Source organism: Monopterus albus, unplaced genomic scaffold (genome assembly GCF_001952655.1).
Source record: "Monopterus albus unplaced genomic scaffold, M_albus_1.0 scaffold105.1, whole genome shotgun sequence".
Classification (NCBI taxonomy): Eukaryota; Metazoa; Chordata; class Actinopteri; order Synbranchiformes; family Synbranchidae; genus Monopterus; species Monopterus albus.
In genome coordinates, this window is record NW_018127985.1 from 1,079,239 (window position 1) to 1,099,334 (window position 20,096).

The window sequence follows — 20,096 nt, forward strand, 5'->3', positions numbered from 1 at the left end:
CCATGCACTGGAAACAAGTCTGACTTACTGCCGGCGATGCGAACCAAGCTCCTGCTCCAGTCGTACAGGGACCGGACGGCCCTTAGCAAAGGGCCCCAGACCCCGTACTCCTGGAGCACCCCCCACAGGGCGCTGCAAGGGACACAGTCGAATGCTTTCTCCAGATCCATAAAACACATGTGGACTGATTGGGCAAACTCCCATGAACCCTCCGCCACCCTGAAGAGGGTATAGAGCTGGTCCAGTGTTCCGCGGCCAGGACAAAAACCGCATTGTTCCTCCTGAATCCGAGGTTCTAACTATCGGTCGAATTCTCCTCTCCAGTATCCTAGCATAGACTTTCCCGGGGAGGTTGAGGACTTTGATCCCCCTATAGTTGGAACACACCCTCTGGTCCCCCTTCTTGAAAAGAGGGACCGCCACCCCAGTCTGCCAGTCCAAAGGCACTATCCCCAACTGCCATGTGATGTTGCAGAGGCGTGTCAGCCAAGACAGCCTCACAACATCCAGAGAGTTAAGGGACTCGGGGCGGATCTCATCCACCCCCAGTGCCTTTCCACCGAGAAGCTTCTTAACGAGTGTGAACTTCAGTTGCATCCAGTTTCCTCTTTAGTACACACTCCTTGTCTTCCTATCTGGAAGGTGATTATAAAAATACACAGACACTGTCTGATTCTCTGAGCCTCGGCTGATAGACTGTACTGTCTAACACTGTCATTTGTATGCTCCTCTGCAAACAATAAAAGATTCATAGACAAATCCTCTTCTTCAAACTTCAAGTAATCAGTGTTCACACGCTCAGACACAACCTCACAGATCTCTCACAGTCCCAGGCACATAACTGTTATTTTGTTACTGGATTTCTTCCCAGGTGTCATGAACTGAATTTGATCTGCTGAACTGTGTTTTCTTTCTAAATTTGGTATGAGACACCCCCCGACACTCACTGATAATCTAACCCTTGTGAATACACTGAATTTTTAAGTACATGTTCAGCCAAATCCCCTCTCAGCAGAAGGCAGAATATGGTTTCCGTCCCTCGTGGGGTGACTGTTGTCTTTGGGTCAGAGGCTTGTAGTGGTCAGTTTCTGCATCGGCAAGGCAAGACTGCTCTTTTTTTCTTTAGTCATGTCTGCAGGTAAACATGGCCTGGCAAGTTTTAAGTGATGTCTTATTGGATAAAACCACTGGCACATTAGGCCGAGTGAAGCCTTCCATCAGTGTGAACAGCACGTCTGCACTACAGATGAGTCCAGTCCCGCAGTCTCAGCCCTTTTATTATGCAGTGTCAGTCATTTTTAGACTTTGTTATGACTACAGCATAAATCTCAATTTCACAATGGTTGGAAATATGATGAGTTTCTCTGGGACTGGAGAGAGACTTTAAACATAAAGCTTGCTTTTTGTGCTCTCATTGCACTGTTATTATGGCTTTGGTTTGTGGGTTAATATTGTACATAACCGGTCCATCAATGCAGACGTGATAGTGATAAGTGGAGGAATGTACTTGGCTTGAGCGTTCTCGTTCATTTACCATGTGCAGCACTGACACGTGAAGTTGCCACAGGAGATTTTCTTCCTGCGGAGGGCAGCATTTGTCTGACAAAGAGTGATCATGTGTGGTTTTTAATATGTGCATGCACTATTTAAGTAAAGGCAGCAACACCACTGTGTAGAAATACTCAAGTTCTCTATTCATAATTTCAGTTAAGCAGGTATTACCAGCAAAGTAAAAGCATTATGAAGTGAAATCCCTCTTAAACTGATCAAAGTGGTGCTAATGTTTAGTAATTGTTATATTGCTTGGTAATTTAATCAGATTTTTGTGATCACATTTAAGTTATTAGTTTTTATAGCTCATATAAATAAAGTGCATCGAAATGCATTGATTCTCTGTGAAATGTGGTGGAGTGGCATTTTCTTTAACTTTTTCAGCAGTGAGAGGGTGTCGTATAGGACAATTGCCAAAATTACTAAAGCTAAAGTTACCTACCTCATAGGCCAAATACTGTGGGAAAGCTAACACCGTCTTAATGCAACTCAAAAGAGCATCTAGTGTGAGAGAAATTGAATCTACAAGATTTGAAACACACCTGTGCTTTTTCATTTTTCATATTTATTTCTTGAATAAAAAATAAACAGTGGCTACTCACATATAGTATTTAATAGAGCAAAATGCCTAAAGTTAAATTTCAAAAGTCACTAAGAGTAGAGGAGGAGTGAAGTGTTTCAGTAGCCTCACATTTTTTAAACAGGGTGAAGAAATATTTTCCTGTCAGCATACTGTGAGGCTCCTAAGATTTCTCCACTCAGACATGTTATGCATTCCAAGGCAGAGCGGTGATAATCCTACCAAAATCTACGCATTATGTCATATCAAAGAGCACAGTCTGCAACCGGGTAAAGCTGACGTGACTGTGGTGCAACATTAGGACACAGCTCGACAGCAGCATTCTCAAGAAGCTACTTGAGACTGAGACTGAAAACACTGCAAGTAGAGCAAAGAATTGAAACAGGCTGTGAGCTGAAATAAATATTCGCTAGGTTTTATTGATTTCCCATGTTTGTGGTCCCATTTATGAAAAAAACTCCAGTTCCTATTCTCCTTTTGCTATAGCGTTACCAAGGGTTTACTCACTCAGGTTTAAAAGTAAAGTTGTACTTTGACTTTTTGGAGTGTCCTTAGAAACACAACAAGGTCCTGAACTCTGATTAAAGGTCTATCACCTGTACTAAGGTACTATATGAAACAGCTACACGACCCCCTGGAGCTCTGCTTTCCCTGGGCTCAGACAGTTTTTTGTTTTTGTCTTTTTTCTCAGCTGACCATTCAGCTGTTGGCAGCACCTGTGCACTTGGTAACTGCTGCCTTAGCTCAGCACAGGAGTTTTACAACAGGTAATGATTTTAATGAAATCCCTCTGCTCCCGTCTGAGGTGGCTGCTAGAATCTATAGGCCCAAATTCAACAGAATGTCTTATTTTGTACAGGGAGAAAGGAGATCTGTTTTTATCCAATAAAGCATTTACACTTTGTTTAACTTGTGTTAGACACTAGGGTGTGTGTTATACTGTGTTATGCATATAATGGTGTGTGACAGGCCCTAAATTCTTCTGATGCTATTCCAGTTTAGGTAACTCTGTGGTGGGTTTGGATTTCTATTTAACACATCCATACAGTGTTAAAAATGCATATGATTTTACAGCTTTGACTGATCTTCTTTTTGCAAATATCACACGCATGTAATTTTTTAGTTTTAAAGAGTTTTTTTTTTTTTTTTTTTTTTACCAATACCACATTATACTGTTTGTTTTCATTTATTTCAAATTACAGGCTCAAAATATAGCTACATTTAGTTAAATGTTCAATATTAACTTATGTTGAAAAAGATTAATCTAAGTAATTTCAGCTGTCTAGTATCTTTATATTTATTAAACTAGATTGCTTAGCTGGTTTAAAAAATAAATAAATAAAAGTCATGGATCTCTGGTGTAGTCTGAATAGTTGAACCTTGGGTGATTATCTCCTGTGTGATTATAGATCAGTCTGGCACATTTGTAAATATTTGATTTGGATCATCTTAGTTTGTGTTTATGCATGAAACTCTACAGTAGACAATAAGACCAGAAATAATGTAAAAACTAAACAACAACCGATGTGTATATTTCTTCATTTGCTGAGTTGTTGTCCTTCAAGAAACCATCAATCATTCTACGACTTTCTGTGTCCCCACCGCCAACAGCTCACATCCGCTCCTGTGTGAAAATTTAAGTGTTTGCTTCCTACCTATCAATCACACAACCTATTATGCCCCTCATTTAGACATCCATCAAACGTCACACATTCAATTATACAATCCCCACCCCCAACCCCCAGAACGCCCAAAGATGTGCTTCCTAGAGGGCATGCCCCTGTCTCCTCCAAATTCTAATGGCTAAATTTAGGCAGGAACCATTTTTTTTCTCCCCTTATCCAAAAGGCCATATCCCAGGTCAGAGGTCAGAGGGGGCTGGCTTCGTTGCCAAGGAGGAGTCCACCAGCAAGGCAAAGCCACTGGTGCTCACTGGACTGTGTGTCTGACAGCCCTGAGAGCAGAGGAGCCAAGGCAGGCTGCATTATCACAGTCATACAAGAAACAAGTGTTGATGAATGACAGGTTGTATAAAGCAAGCATCAACACACTCATTCAAAGTCAAGAGAGCTATTGGACAGAATGAGCTTTTGTTATTGTGATCAGTGGAAATTTCTGCAATTCAGTTCATTCTTCAGTTATATTTTTTTGTTTTAAAACAGGATTGTGAATTTATTAAATACTGAACCTGATTCTTCCAAACAACATCATGACCTCACAATCGCCGTTCAAAGTCAAGCTTGTGTCCTCTCATATCTCTGTAAAAAAAAATGTCACTGCCACTTGGATTCTGATAACTCAAAAAGAGCTTCATCAACTTTCAACAGACTGCCAATTGCCATGGTATGGTGACATCATGAGAAAGTTGTACTCCCATTGACAAGGCCTGCTGTTGCCATGGGGCTCCTGGAAATGGCAGTGCAGATCCCAGTAAATGAAGGCGGTGGGGGGAGGGGACATGAAGGAAAGTAAATAAAAGTGCCATTTGCAGCGTGTTTGCTTGATGTTCTTAAAGCCAAATTCTGCTCCATTATTGGGCTGCTGAGAATTGGGGCTCCCAGTAGGTTCTTGCAGTGTGACACCCACCAATCTGGAGGGCATTGGTGTGTTTGCTGGGTGAACAGGGGCCCCCCTGACACGATCTCTCTGTGAGTCATGTGAGCTGACAGCAGCCAGAGGATGATGAAGGACAAAAGGAAGGAGACAGTAGACTGCAGCAGCAAATCACCATTCACAGACAGAAATATTTCACCATAGATCAAAAGTCTGACTTCTGATACTGTGACTTTTTGAACAGATTTGACCCCAAAAGTCTCTGCTGACTTAAACACAGAGTGGGACGTTGTCTTGATAAGCAACCCTGATGTCCAAACCATCTGATGAATTCAATGCCTGATCTACTTCATGCACGCTACCCATACTCTATTTGGCTCAAGATGGGAGGGCTCACATGCATGTAATTAAAATATTACATTTTGCATTTATTGTTGTCAAATAAAATCAGGATATACACATCTTATTAACATATCAAGTCTGATACTGAAAAATAAAATGTCTAGTTTTGGCACACTGTGGACTGTTAGCCATGTTTGGTTTGTTGGTCAGTTCAGCACTTTGGTCCAGACTGAAATAGCTAAAAGAAACTACTGGAAGCAAAGTCATGAAATTGGGCATCTCATGCCATCATCCATCAGGTCAATTTGCCCAGTACTTGTGTTTATAACCAGATACCTGCAACACTAACCTCAGCTGGCAGTTTAGTATTTTTCTAGTGCCACTTAGCAAATATTAGCATGTTAACAGACTAAACTATAACAGTGAACCTGCTAAAAAATCCCTGTAAGACATCAACATATTAGTTTAGTCTCTATCAGCATGTTAGCATGCTGATCTTAGCATTTAGCACTGATGTGCCAATAGTATAGTGAGTACAGCCTTGTTATTAACTGATAAAGTATCTCTTTCTCCCTGTGTGTCAATGGACTAGTGAACATTAAATGAAAGTTATAGGCTTCTTTCCCTTGTAGTGTGAATATTCTAACAAAAATGCTACAATTCTAAATGTAAAAGAATAAAACAAATATCATAAGATAGGGAGTAATATTCTATATGATGTGAAATCTGAGAAGGTGAGTTCTGTATCACAAAGTGCCAAGGCAGCGTCATGTCAGGCCGGAGATGTTAGTGCTACAGCTGCAGAGTGAGTTGTGGCTCTGTGTGGGTGGCGGCTATCTCACAGCTAGGGTGGTGTGTTTATGTGTGTCAGGGTTAGCGCCACGTGCATAGTGCAGGCATACACACACACACACACACACAACACAGAGACTCTATTGACTGGCTAATCAAAGCAGTGGCACTGGGGGAAGCTGGGCAGGCGCGTGTGTGAAGTCAACACATTCCCCACATTCCAGCACTTTCCAAAGAGGCATAAAATATTAGCCACTGCACTGAGCTCACAGACTTCTTCTCTCTGCTGGGGTCCTCTTGCTCTTTTAACTCGACCACCCTTCTTTCTGTCAAGTGACTGTGCACTTTGCCATGGCTGCAGTTTTCAGCAGTAGCTATTTTCATTCTCTGTTTCATTTCCACCCACAGAATGGCCATGCAGTGACTTCTGGCCAACATCACACAGAGTCTACATATTCATGTCTGGATTAGACTGATGGATCTTTCTCAACTTATAACAAAACTTGACCACACCCATCAAGTTGCAACGATTGCATATATAACAGGCAGGTTAGCTGAATGAGTTGCACTTAGTGACACTGAAACCAAATCCTACTGAATAGCTATGCAGACTCAGCTAAAATGTCATTTATAACTAAATTAATATTTTCATTTGAATATTTTAAAAGCCCAGAAATAAATTGCTGTGACAATAGCCAGCACAAAAGGTTATCTGTAGTTAATTATGGCAGGGACAAAAGAAAGTTGACTAATTGATTAATTGGCTAATTGTTGCTGATAAATCTTTAGGATAAACTGGGGACACTCAGTGCCAATCACAGATGCCTAAATAAAAACGAGGTGTGTACAGCTTGCAGTGGAAAGAGCTTAAGTGCGTTGGATCACCTGAAGACTCGTGCATGTTGTACCATCCGCTGCTCTTGGCCACACTGTGAAAGCAGACAATTCAGAGAGGAAACACAGAGGGCGGTCTGACAACCAAACTGGACCAGCAAAAAGCCCAGCAGCCTAGTGCCCACTGACCCTCTTCCTCCTCCTCCGCCAAGGACCCTTTACTTAAAGACAGAGCGAGAAGGTTCACAGTAAGGTATCGTTACCATAGAAACTCTGTTTGCATTTCCCAGTGACTATTTCGGGGATTGCTGGAATTCAGATATTCAATTCAATGCATTGGTGCTGTCTGGAAAAGCAGTCGCCTATGTGGGGCAACTCATTCAAAGACATTCTAGGTGCATTTCCTTTAAGTGAAAAGGCAGACAAAAAGAGTCTTGGCCATGAAGTGAATGTCATCTTAACAGGCCTGATTCACAGGCTGATCATCTGGTGTGGTAGAACTGCAAAGAGCTCCAAAACTTGATTGGTCCCTGTGTTTAATTTGAGGTGATGAAAACAATCAGCCTTGGTTTAAACATGGAGTTTGAGTAGATTTTTTTTTGTGCCAATAAAAACTTGGAGTGCGCTTTGAGAGTGCTGCTTTCTGCTACGTGCCCAGTCACAGGGCTGTATTCAGGTCTGTCTTCAGTCCTCTCTATCATACTAGGCTGCTGCGCCGGAACAAAGAGGCCTTTCACGTTGACCTTGACACACGGCCACCCCCATCAACACAGGAACCAACAGGGGAATCAACCCCAGCTCTCCGATATCAATCTCTCCATACCCCTGGCAGACGGTCCCAGCTCGAGGCTAAGGTTAAAGACAAAGTTAATGCACATCATTAAAACTTCCACGAGAGGGTTTTTATTCCAGAGGAGAATATGAAGAAAACCCATTAGGACCATATTTGATCTGAAATAACATACTTTGCACATCTATCACCACATGTAAAATAGGGTTAGGGTTTGAAGCCTTAGTGTGTCAAAATAAATGCTTTAATACAACTAAAAGATTACTTTCATTATTTGCTGAATATTTTCTAAACTCATCAAATATGTGTGTTGACATATTGACTGTCGTTACATGTTTGAAAGAATAAATCAAATCAAATCAAATCAAATCTGAAAAGTTTCCCAAAGGCCAAGGTATGGTCTTGTTTCACCCACAGCCCCTAATTCACCAAGATTATATTTACATTTGGAATAACTGCCAAAAAATAAATGTCTTTTTTTTTTTTTTTACTTAATTTTTCCAGGAGACATTTAGTTAGTGAATTATTTTACATGCAAACACTACAAAACACAATTCTAGGGAATAAAAGCTTTTATTCTCAAGGGCAAAAAAAGACAGTTTGCTTTTTTAAAAAATTTCACAGCCTGAAAAGCACAAGAATTCAGGCACTGACTTGCAAATCTTTTTTTATAAACAAAATAAAAATAAGAGGCTTTCACTTTATACATTTCTGTCACAAGAAATACCTTCGGAACTGTACATTGTGCTTTTTATAAAGCACACAGAGCTTCAAAATATACAGTGTTCATTCACATTTTATACACAAAAACCAAACAGGGTCTGCTACATTTTAAACCTCGGAGTTCCTCATCTGCAAAAAGCCGATCCAAGCACACTCTGCTTTGCATCACGTTCCACTTTGAGAACAGAGTCCAGTTAGCATGCTGCTTGGCAACATTCAGGAGCTCCATTCTTTGTCTCCATAGAGTCACGAGAGAGCAGGAAAGGAGAAAAGCTCTGCCTCTAGGCCTGTCTGTCAGTCTTTTCTCTCCTCAGCATGAACATTTGGTTCAGCTCTCCTCCCCATGCACTGAGAATCTTTGTCGTTTCCAAGCTGGGGCAGGTAGCTTGATCAGTCAGTGTCCACTTGACAGGGGTTGGCTCCCTGCTGCTGTGCCTCATGATATAATCGCAAGAAGTCTTTGTAGCGTGGAGCGCAGCCCATCCATGCCTCCCCAAACCTCACTGCCCCAGTGAAGAGGAACTCACCCGTACCAGCTCTCACCCCGCACTGGAGGGGCATCTTGATGCGGCCGATCCAGCTCCGTACCCTCACACCACCAGATACAAAGACCTGGGTCTTCTGTCTGTAGAGGCGGCTGATCTCCACAGTAACAGACGAGTGCTCCTCTTCCTGCTCCACCTTCTTAATGCTGCCCCGTGCCACTGGAAGCAAACAGGAAAGCAAGATTTAGATGGTGGTAACAGCTATGTTTCATGCTACAGTAGTGATGTCTTCATTGGAAATTTCTGCAGCAGTGCAAAGCTCATAATTCTTCAAACCTGCACTGTTACTTACCAAAGTCACTGGTGCAGACTGCTAGAAGCATCTCCGCATCGCTGCAGGGCTGACAGGGTGCTAAGTGGAAATAAGGGAGAGCATGGGTAAGTTTGGAGTCAAAATTTGGAAGAAAGAGGAAAAGCCCATGATTTCTTTAACACTCCTAACAGTTTTGGTGAGCCACTTCTACAGCTGTGGTTGGGCCTGCCATGAAGAAGGAGGCCCTCCATGACAAACAAGGACCAGAAGAAAATGACAAGGAGAGCAGAGAGACGAGAAGATACTGAGCTGTGTTAGCACTTTAGCAGACCTGCTGAGTGAAACAGTCAGCACAATCACAGCTATAACAAAGAGATTTTAACAGCTTTATAGAAGGTCAATGAACAGGGACAAAACTGACATGTTACACATAAACCTAGACTTGAACACTAAAGGCAGAAGAAACTGTCTGATCACTAGAAGGCAAATAATCAGTTGTAAAAGGTGATTTAAATGTAAAAGCATATGCCTGGTTATACCCAGCACTTTAAAAGCCTGCCCCAGGCTAGAGTTCACCTTTGACTGGGGGCTGTAGAGCAACAACTCCGCCTGCCCTCCTCCGCAGGGTTTTTTTTTTTTAGGAGGAGAAAGGGCCCTAAATGAGAGCACTCAAGTCGAGGATTAGTTGACTCAGGTGGTCCTGCAGCTGGCCTGACCCGAATGTCTTTATTAGCTCTAGACTTGCTGTGGTCTTCCTTAGTGAGTGGGGTAAGTGGGGAGAAGAGTAAGGACACAAGGGAGGGGTGCAAGTCAGCAATGGGCTGAGGGTGGAGCAGGAGTGGGTGTCTACTGAAATAGAGGGGAACTGTTAATTCAGGTGGATTTGGCCCATGAGAAACCACAGTAATTTACACTTCTTGTCAAAACCCTGAGCAAAAATATTAATTTAGTTTATAAATTATGCAGTCAAGAAGAAAATCTGTAGATGTTACCCTGAATTAAGTTATATAACAGACATTTGTGCCCTCTGTCATCTTTAGGAGCAGAGCTGGCTTGTCTAAAGTTGAGGGTACCAGTGTGAGGAGTCAGCTTGTGTGCTGATGCACCGCCACAGTTCAGAGTTCAAACAGCCACGAGCTCAGATGGCTTCGGAACAGCTGGGGCGACCTCAGAGTGTCCGACCCCGCCCAGAGTCCAGTGCAAAGGCCCTTTGAAGCGAGCCTGCGTGCTGCCATAGCATCAGACAGAGAAGTGAGCCGAGGCCTAAACCCAGAAGTGTTTTTTTTTTTTTCTTTCTTCCAAAACAGAGCCGACCAGGGCTCACAAATCAGACATGAAACAAAACCACAGGAATGGGCCAAGAGCCGAGTCAGCATCTCTCTCTCTCTGGCCCATGCACATGCAGCACCACTCTGATCAGAACCACTTCACAGGAGCACAGTGTCCCAGCAACATCTGGGCCCTGATGCATTCCACTGTAATGGAGCACAACTCGCTAATACCACTCGGCACTGATGTAAAGCCACTACAAACAGCCAGGAAGAGAGAGGGATGATACATGAAGGGGAGAGGAATGAAAAGAAACATAGTAGGATGATAAATGGGCATGGATGAAATTAAGAGGTAGGAAATATTCAGACAGAGGACAAGAAAAAGGAGAATAACTGAAGTGAACTCAAGGGGAGACATCAAGAAAAGAAGGGGTGGGGGGTGGGAGGACAAGCCTATAAGCCCCTGGATGTTTCTCCCAACATCTGGTTGGAGATACATTCCAGTTTAATAATGATCAACTCAATCCCAACACAGCAGGTCAGAGAGAAGAGGAAGGGAAAGACTGAAGAAACAAAAAAAGAAGATGGGGAGAAGCAAAGGAGCAATCAATCCAGCAGCCTAGGGTCCAGATGACACGGGCCGTGGTCTTTGTGAATCATCTCTGGCCACATCCCAGCTCCAGATTATACTACAGAGCTGAACAGAGCACACGAATGTGGTCAAAACAGTTCTGCGCTCACTCCTCTACATTTAACCTTCTCTCTCTCTGCTGTGCCAAATAATGACGCAGGATGTGGATATGTGAACCCAGAGAGTCGTAAAAACAGATGTAGGCCTGATACTGCTCCTATTTTGCTTTAGGTGGAAAAAAACACAGTTGCTTGCACAGTTGCACAGCTTGAAACTGTGCAGGTTTGGCAGGTACACAGCGTGAAAATAGATGGCTGTTTTTCCAGTGGAGGCCCTCTGCTTGGCTGTGCCCCTCCACACACAAGCCATCAAAAAAAGGAAAACAATTACAATTAGAACCATGTAGCACAGATTTTATCTAAGTTCCAGAAAGCCTTAAAGGCTCCAGATTTGGACATTTCAATAGTCAGTTAACCTTCGAGTTTGACATAAAATATATTCTCCCCAAACCAAAATGTACAGATAATTCTGCCAGAGAAATGGACTTCAGCTTCAGTATTAGCAGTGGGCTGGAGCTAACGCTGAGTTTCCTATTATTAGAGTCCAATTTAATAAACGTTTCCGCCAGCAGATGGCTGCATTTAGTGCACAGCAACACCACAGGGACAAGGCAAAAGGAACTCAGGCTCTAAAGGGAATCAATCAAAACCAAGTCTTATAATGGTTTCTTAGATGAAACGTGAGACACCTATCGACAGGTTTACCACTAATAGTGTTCTGTAGTAGTATTATAAAAGAGACGAGTCTTACCGCCCAGTGAACGTGCCTCTGCTCCTAGTCTGTCGCTGACTAGCTCGTACTGGAATGCCGTGACCCGCCGGCTGATGTCCATGTGTGGGACAGCCTCGATGAAGAGCGCCCCCTCCTGGATACTGAAGCAGTGCACCTTGCCCTGAGCCTGGTCCTGCTCATGCAACAGCAAGCGCAGCTTGCCATTACGGTCCAGGTAGAAGTTTGTGCCGCTGGAGTCTGTGGAAGGTTTAATGCAGACAGAGAGGCGAGCAGCAGCAGGGGAGACCGTGTTGGGCCGGAGGTTAACGATGATGGCCCCAGTTGGATAGAGCCACTCCAGAGAGCCTTGGGAGCAGCGTAGGTACACCTGCTCCACGTCTCTAGCGTGGCCTTCATGGGTCAGACCACTAGAAGAATAAAAAGGTGAAAGAAGTCAGGAGACATCAAAAATGCAAAGCTGAAAATGGCAGGCACTGTCAAGAGCGGACAACTACACAAACCCATCCAGCATAAAGGGATTTATTCAGTCATCAGAAAGTTATTTTCTGGTCATTTATAGACTGAATTAACTGGTCGAGGTGAAGAACTCTGGCTCAGTCTTTAAGGACAGCAAGACTGGCTGCATGACCAGTCACGAGCCGGAGCAGCCAAAATGACCTCAGCTCCAACACACACTCCCTTTACCACATTGTTCCTCCCAGAGCTTTGGCAAAACACACCACTGGCAGGCTGCCTTTGGGAAGACTTTGGAAGCAGAAATGGATGAATGGAGGGACACAGGGGCTTCTGGGCAGACAACAGCAGCAACAGTAGCTGGGCTTGCTGCATGCAAGTGCAAATGCAGGTCACGCACTGAACCTCCCCTTGCTTTCAAGCCACCAAAGAGACTGGAAGAGACTTGTCCGGGCAGCACTTCGGACTCTGGCGCCAGCATGACCAAATGTACTCCCTCCAGGACTTAATGCCTGGTCAGGGTTTGAAATCTCCAGTCTGTCAGTCATTCTGTGGCAAAGCCAGGGGCAGTAAGTCATCAGCAGTCTACCAGCATTCTCATGCCAAGCTTGTGGTTCAACTCTGAGGAAGGAACGCCCAGTTTCCTGAAAATGAGATGCTGAAATTCAAATTTGCCATAGATCTAAAGTAAACCCATGGCACATGCTGAGCATATGCAGCTGAAGCCCCATAACCAGCTCTACTCAGCATGCCTCTAATTAAGTCCTTTCTAACTTCTTCACTTCTGCATGCAATTAAAGGAGATTAGTCAAGAGTCTCACTAATGAACAACAGATTATTGGTTAAGGGCTCAAAGTACTGAATATCCTCAACCCCCCCCTGACTAGAGGATGAAAAACAAAACCACACTATTTGAGGCAAGCCTCTCAAGTGCAGAACAGATCTCAGCAGATGTTTGATGGAGGTGAAACTTTCCAGTAAATGATGCAGGAGGTTTTAGAATCTATTTAAAAACAAAAAGCCAAAAGCTCTTGTGAGATCTTAGCATGTAACCCTGTAAATGTTTCAGTCTTTGTTTTAATTTTTAACCTTGAGACACAAGTATGAGCCAACTTCAGAATAATGGAAGTAGCTGTGGCTGTAATGCTGCTGAAACACATTTAACAAGGATGTAACAAGTTTTTCTACCAGCTTCTTGAATTAGTCATTCATTAATCCACCACATCCCAGAACCTGTATGTTTCGGTGAAACTAATAGCGGTTATAAACTTGGGCCAAATAGTTTTTATATCTAGATTCTGTCACACCTCTTTCCGTTAAACTCCTGGTTTCACATCACCACGGCGCCTTGAGTTTCGCTCCGTCATCGGTCGCTCGCTGCACCACACATACTTTCAAACTTTATTAAAGTGATTTTGTCAGTATTTTAACCTGACATGTAATAAACGGTCAGCCTCACCTGCCCTTCCAGCTGCACTGGTCGCTTGAGTACTGGCCGAATGAAATCCGACAGAGAATCAGAAGAGGCAGCAGAGAGGCCAGCGCCGGGGTGAGCATGTTTCTCGCCTCTCACTTCGCCTCTTCTCGAATGAAATTATGACAAAGTCCAGCGCAGTATTTCCAGCTACATTGCGTTTCCATGTGCTCCCTGTCAGTCCCGCAGTGTTTCCCGTGGCTTCTCCTTATGTTCTCTGAAGGTTCAGATCAGCAAAGGCGCGCAGTGAAACTTGCTCGTAGCGCACAGGACTGACAGCGATGCGTAAAATGTGGAGCGAGCTCAGCAGCGCCGACTCTGCTTCTGCAGCCCTAATTGCTCACCACGTCACGCCCATCCACAGCGGTTTATCACGGATGCTGCCTTCAGGTGCTCTGCCGAAGCTCTGGTATCCGGGTTTCCACAGTCTAAAAGGATCAGACGTGGAAGGCATTGGCGTGGTTCTCAAGTATAGAAAATTGGCTAATGCGTTTTTCAGCCACCGAGTTTCTCTGTTATTTAAAGAAATGATTCAAAAACACGTGACTGACTTTGTTTGAATTGCAGTGTTTCCTCCTTCCCCGCTCTTATTTTTTGAACTGTGCTGAGATGAAATCGCTGGACTCGTCTGACAACAAGCTGGGAAAGTTCTGGCAGCACTTTAAAGCGGCATAAAAGTCCATTGTTTTGTTTGCAAAGCACTGCAAAGGGTTTAGTGAACATAAAAAGTTGCAATTTTAAGTTTTTGGCTTGGACAGGAGTGACATGTTGCATTCGAAAAACACTGGAATTTCTTTGTGCCTCACCCCCTGCCCCCCCCGCCCCGTTCTCAAATATGGTCCCCGAAGAGCCATTTTATCCAAGCACATATTTGCTAAGGTTGGTGGTCAGAATCAGTGTGAAGGAAAAGGACTGTGATCATGTCTTAAAAATTTCAGAAAAAGAAAAGAAGGAATGGAATGGAAAAGGAAGGTGAACGACGTGACTTGCTAAGACCAGTTTATTACCGCCATCACAAACTACAACTGGCCATAAAGTCATAGTAATCTAATTTGTAATAGTAATCCTATTTATTGTGAAAGCAATATCACTGCTGCAGATGTTTGCTCAGTTTTACACTGGGCAGTAGTTTTCAGCAGTATGTGGAGATTTTAGGGCTGGAAAGCGCTGATTTAACTGTGCTGTGTTTGTGTGTTATAAACAGTACATTAGCAATTACCCTAAAACCTCCATTGGTTTATACACGTATTGATTCAGTTATTTGTAAAAATGCTGATTTGTGAGAAGCACAGATCAAGATGGAAGCACTGCCATTTACTATGGAGGGCCATAATTTGTCACTGCTTTACTCACAACCTGGAGCATAGTGACTGTTATTTATGTTCAGATGACTTCTTGGCCAGAGAGAAGACCCAACTGGGACTGAAAATGACAGTTTGGTGATCTGCTCATAATTCCACAAACATCTGCAAAATTTGGCCACATCAAGGAATGAATGAATCAAAGTCACAAATACAGCTCGGTTAAACCCAACTTCACATGTTGATTTATGTGAATCGATGATGGTTATAACATTGAATAATGTCACAGCAGTTCCATGATTTAATTTTATAAGTTAATAATTGATAATCGATTTGCTGTGGTGACCCCTAACGGGAAAAAGCTGAAAGTGACATTCATTTTATAAATAGGAGTGGGAATCTGTTGAATTCTGGATACCTCCAGACATTTCAGAATATTCAGTGAAAATATTTAAGTCATCATTAATTTGTATAAATAAGTTACTTTTATAACTTTATGACGTTTACTGCAGGATGTATCTGTAAACACAAACTGATCATCACCTAAGTAATATATCAGGGATCATCTTTTCTTATAAAACAAGATGTTTTGTGGCTGGTGTTTGGCATGGGAAAGGAACCTGTCTGACGAGGAAAACCAGAGCAGTTTGTAACTGTTACTTTTCTTCTCTGGTTTCGTAGGATGTAGAATTGGTGATAGAAACGTTTGGATTACTGACCTGACACGCTGGGTACATGTCCCGGCCTGGGCCACATGCCATCAGACGGCCCCACAAGTCCCAGATGCATGTGCACATAGGTATTTAATTGGACTGTAAATATTCCCTCTCTGATAAAAAATTGTGCAAGCTGTCAGCCATCTTAGTATTGTTTGTGTAATTTAGATCAGAAGCCTGGCTGGTGAGTGTGTGCTCTGGTTTCCATGTAGTCCTTACTATATTGCTCACTGCCTGGGAGTTGTACTCTTTGATGGGGTAACAGACGTGTTTGGACATGGTGTTTGAGAATCCATCACAATGACGCCTAGAGTGTTACACCAAAGCTACACCTCTAAGATTTTTGTAATGAAGTCTGCTAATTACAGTTTGCATCCTGATTCCTGACTCTGCTCTAAAGGGAGCGCTACACACGAAAGTTTGTTTACTATGTGAAAAAAGTTTTATAAATCTTTTTATGGGTCCAGAAGGAGCAGCACAAAATGTGGTAAATGCAAGAAGAGCATGGACACTAATCACACTGTGACTTGAAACTTTACTTTTTCCACCATTAAGTTGCTCCTTCATTAAAATTTTCTATGCATATTTTTGTATTTTTGCCTAAAAAACTGATAACACTTTATTAATTTGCTGTATTTCTCTGTTGCTTTGGGGAATTCATGTTTTGTGGTTTTAAACTCTCAGCCAGACAAAATACTTTTGTCTCTGGGGTACTGTGATGGGCATCAATCACGATGCAGTTGTAGCCGTAATGACAACCTGACTAGAATGACAACATGTTACACAACTAGGTTTTCACTTGTGTTTTCCAAGAGGAGTGTGTTTACCCTCATCTTGTTATTCCAGTTGCTTGATCACTTGCTGCCAGTGTTTGTTATTTTCTTTCCCATTGCAGCTTGAAGAAAGCAGGTTTAGCTCTAATGCGCCACCTGTCAGCAGTTTCACTGATGGAGGGAGCGGAGCGTGGAGCATGGGGGGGGAAGGAAACAAATCGATGATAGATAGCAGGGGACTGAAAACAGGCAGTTAATCATATGGTGTGCTTCTGCTGTTAGATTCTGATTGAAACTTGGCAGGGATACTCTGATGTTCAACGGTAAAGCGCTGAGATGCAGTTTAAATTAGAGGATTTAGTGTGTTTGGTAAATATGTATTATGTAGCCTGAGATACTGAGGTAGAATACAAGTGGAGTTCAGAGAGTCAGGGAGGAGGAGGCAGCTGAAGTTTGGGGGGAAGGGTCTTTTTGTCAGAGGCCTTTTGTCCAGGACTCTTGCTGAGTGTGACTTACTTTTATGCCTGGAGCTAACCTCCAGGTGAAAAAGCAGTCATAAAGTTGATTAGGCTGCTGACAGGATGTGACTTTTATCTCTGTTTGCATGTGTGTGTTGCTTCTTCTTTTCACTGTGGTGAAACAAGAAATCAGACTTGTCTACAATCCAGCAAATCTATGTTAAGCCAATTGTTGTTTACAGTGGACAGTGAACAAACCCATTGTTCACTGTGGCTTGAACAGACACTGTTTATTGACTCATTTGTTGGAGAGCTTTAGTGTTGGTGAATGAAAACTTGCAGGTTAATTTTCACCGCTCGTCCCTTCAGTGTTAAACCTCTTGCGCTGAGTCAGTTTGATAAAAATCTCAACTGCTGCTCTTGTTCATGTCCTGTTTCATTAAGCCTACTATCTCAAGCAGATAAACTGTAAACTGCAGTCATACAAGTATGTGATATCCTGTGGTATGCATAAGAAGACTGCAAGGTGCTGATACCATTGAGAGGCCTCTGCCTGTCATCATGCCTCTCTGGCTACTTTCCAGACTGTCAGAAATGCAGTTGAGCTTAAACCTGCGTCCACATTCCTCTCAGTAAACAAGAACCCTGTCATTTTGAAGTGCCGGCCATATCTGAAGACAGACATGGTGTTTTTATCTCTACTAACACCTCATATGACTTTGTCAGTCTTTTTAATTTGCATAAACAACATGGTGATGAACACTGTGTATGCTCCAGCTCTGCAGCCTCCATGTCTCAATCCTCAGCATTGGGTGATGGTTGTATTGCCAGTAGTATGAAAATATTGGGGGGGTTGTCTGTGACATATTTGAAGGATGCAGCAACTGGTGCATTTCACTTGAAATTCCTTGAAGTTTTTGCAAGCCACAAAGACAAAGCATGTCTTTTGTTTCAGCCCTGATGGTGATGTGAAGCCCATGTGAAGGTACTTGTGGGAGAGAAATGCACTGAAATACAGAGAAAAGAGAGGTCACAGTGGAGGAAGCCAGAAAATGTCATGGTCGTGCTCCTTGTGCTCTAGCAGGCCATATGAGGGGCGGCAGAGGAGATTAGATGTTGCTAAGGCCTCCACATAGCAACATGCTCAAGTCCATGCCGAATTAGTACTTGATGCCTTCAGGCTGTTCTCAGCACATACTATCAGCTCCTTCATATCTGTCTCTCAGCAGCACACAAAAACCTGAGGAACTGCAGTGCTGAGTGCCCTTAAGAAGAATTTGGGCCAGAGCTCATTCTGACAGGGCACTCAGCATAGCGGGTGGGCAACGCTTGTGAAAGCAACACAATAAAAGTGAACTTGACTCTGCTCTGCCTTTGGAATGTCACAGATATCAGATTTGGGTTAGGCCTGCAGGTCCAGGTGGTTGTGAGACTCTAGGATTAGCCAATCAGTGACTAAACATGAAGAACATAACATTGCAAGTGTAGAGGAAGGCAAGGACTGGTATTCAAAGTAAAATCTGACTTTCTAAGGGATGAACCCTTTTTTCACAACAACCTCCACTTTCAAGATTAGCTTCAGTGGACTGATTCCCATGGTTCCTTATGGAGAAGGTGCTTTGACCCACGTCGCTCCTTCTTCTTCATGGCCCTGTGACATGAGAGTTTCCTTGAAGGGTACACGCATTCTTGGATTCACTTGATCAGTCCGGGATGCTGTACACAAAAAGCTTCAGCCATTAGGCGCGCTGATGCTGGGTGACAGCCATGATAGACTCAGAGCCTGTGGGGGTGGGAGGGAAGAGGAAGGAGTACCTTCCTTTGTTAATACCCAAGTTCCCTGGCTCACACAGGGAGATCAGCTCCTTCTATCTGCCCACAGACTGGCAACATTCATGTGCAGTAAGTCTGTTGAGCTCTGCAAAATAAAGGAAAACCATTCAAACATTCAACCATCCAAATAATATTGATTTCATATAGCCATGCCAGTTTTCCAGTTTTTGTGTTTGTGTGTGTGTTTAAAAGCTGAGTTTGGAATTCCCGGGAAAAAAAGCAAAACAGATTTATTTGAGCTTTAACATTGCAGGGGATGTTGTCTGGGTTCAATCACAAATGCAGTGATCTGCCAGTGCAGATAAAGCTTAGTCAGATTCCCTTATTTCTTTGGTTATGGCTTCTTTAAACTTTAAGATTTTCTCTGTGAAAAGTGAACAAAGAACACTTCCCTATTGACAAAAGAAGGGCTCCTTCATTCACTGGACACACAGACAGCTTACAGTTGTTCATTCACTCATATACTGTACTTTTTACCCTACTAAATTTATCTGACAGATTTAGTAACATCATTGATGCCACTGTGGCGAGACAGTTTTAACCTGCTTTAATAAAGTCAACTGGTTTTATGAATATATTTTTATATAAATGTATTTTTCTAGACAATGATTCCTTAGTTTGAATTTGTACATTTATTTCTGAAAGGTTCTTGAAACAATCTATAAAAACACTTTAAACCAATCTACCAAATTGGCTTTTTTGAACTTGAAAAAGACTTTTGGGCGTTAGATTGAGGGCTTTTTAAATTTTTATTATTTTTTTTCCACATGTACTTTTTCTTGAGTAAATCTTGGATGCACTTTTACTTAAATTTTGTAATGTGGTGTCAAACTTTGGCACTGATACCTGTACTTTAGTAAATGACTTGACGAATTCTCCCTCTACTGCACAGCTGACGCAGCCGACCAACGCACATCTTTTTCAGTGCAACTCACATTAACAAGCTCATGTGTTTACACAAGGAGAGAAAACGAGAAAAGGAAATGCAGGAGAGAGGAACAGTTGGTCTATTGTGCCCATCACAAGGTTTATAGCAGCACATGTTTGGCCTAAGGAAATAACCAAAAAATATTTAGAACAAAGCAATCGGTCACATCTTTGTACAAACCGAGCATGATGGCCCTTTATGGATTTTCTGGTTTATGGAACGTTAATACAGAGGGCACCTCTCTGAGTGGATCTCATTCTGCATGAAATGAGAGGTGGATTTTGGAAATGCACCGTTCCAACACGAGTGTGGCCTGATCTGAGGGTGATATTTGCATCATTTACTGATTCATGAGCTGGTGACAGCTGTAGTCATGGATGACACGAGGTGGCATGGAAAGGTAGGGGTCAGCGAGGACGACAAAAAAGTGTGCGTTTGCAGTTACATATAAAAACAACAAACATTCACCCCTGAGTGTTTCAGTGACTGTCACATCCAAACAG

At 42.8% G+C, this 20,096-nt stretch overlaps 1 protein-coding gene across 1 annotated transcript; it reads right to left on the reverse strand.

Annotated features, from left to right (window-relative positions):
• Positions 1-8,012: 8,012 nt before the first annotated feature.
• On the reverse strand, positions 8,013-13,946 carry metrnla (meteorin like, glial cell differentiation regulator a). Its single transcript, XM_020610564.1, has 4 exons — positions 13,570-13,946; positions 11,676-12,064; positions 9,003-9,062; positions 8,013-8,869 (listed from the first exon to the last, which is right to left on the reverse strand). Exons 1-4 carry the CDS (start codon positions 13,665-13,667, stop codon positions 8,556-8,558), a joined length of 861 nt encoding a protein of 286 aa, XP_020466220.1. The 5' UTR covers positions 13,668-13,946; the 3' UTR covers positions 8,013-8,555.
• Positions 13,947-20,096: the final 6,150 nt, after the last annotated feature.

What these genes read in the sequence shown, in the direction of transcription:
- metrnla (XM_020610564.1), bottom strand. Translation starts at nt 13,667, where the DNA reads ATGCTCACCCCGGCGCTGGCCTCTCTGCTGCCTCTTCTGATTCTCTGT. An exon ending in AGAGGCACGTTCACTGGGCG is followed by an intron (nt 9,063 to 11,675) that starts GTAAGACTCGTC and finishes ATTTCCACTTAG; the next exon opens with CACCCTGTCAGCCCTGCAGC. An exon ending in AGTCTGCACCAGTGACTTTG is followed by an intron (nt 8,870 to 9,002) that starts GTAAGTAACAGT and finishes GTTTGCTTCCAG; the next exon opens with TGGCACGGGGCAGCATTAAG.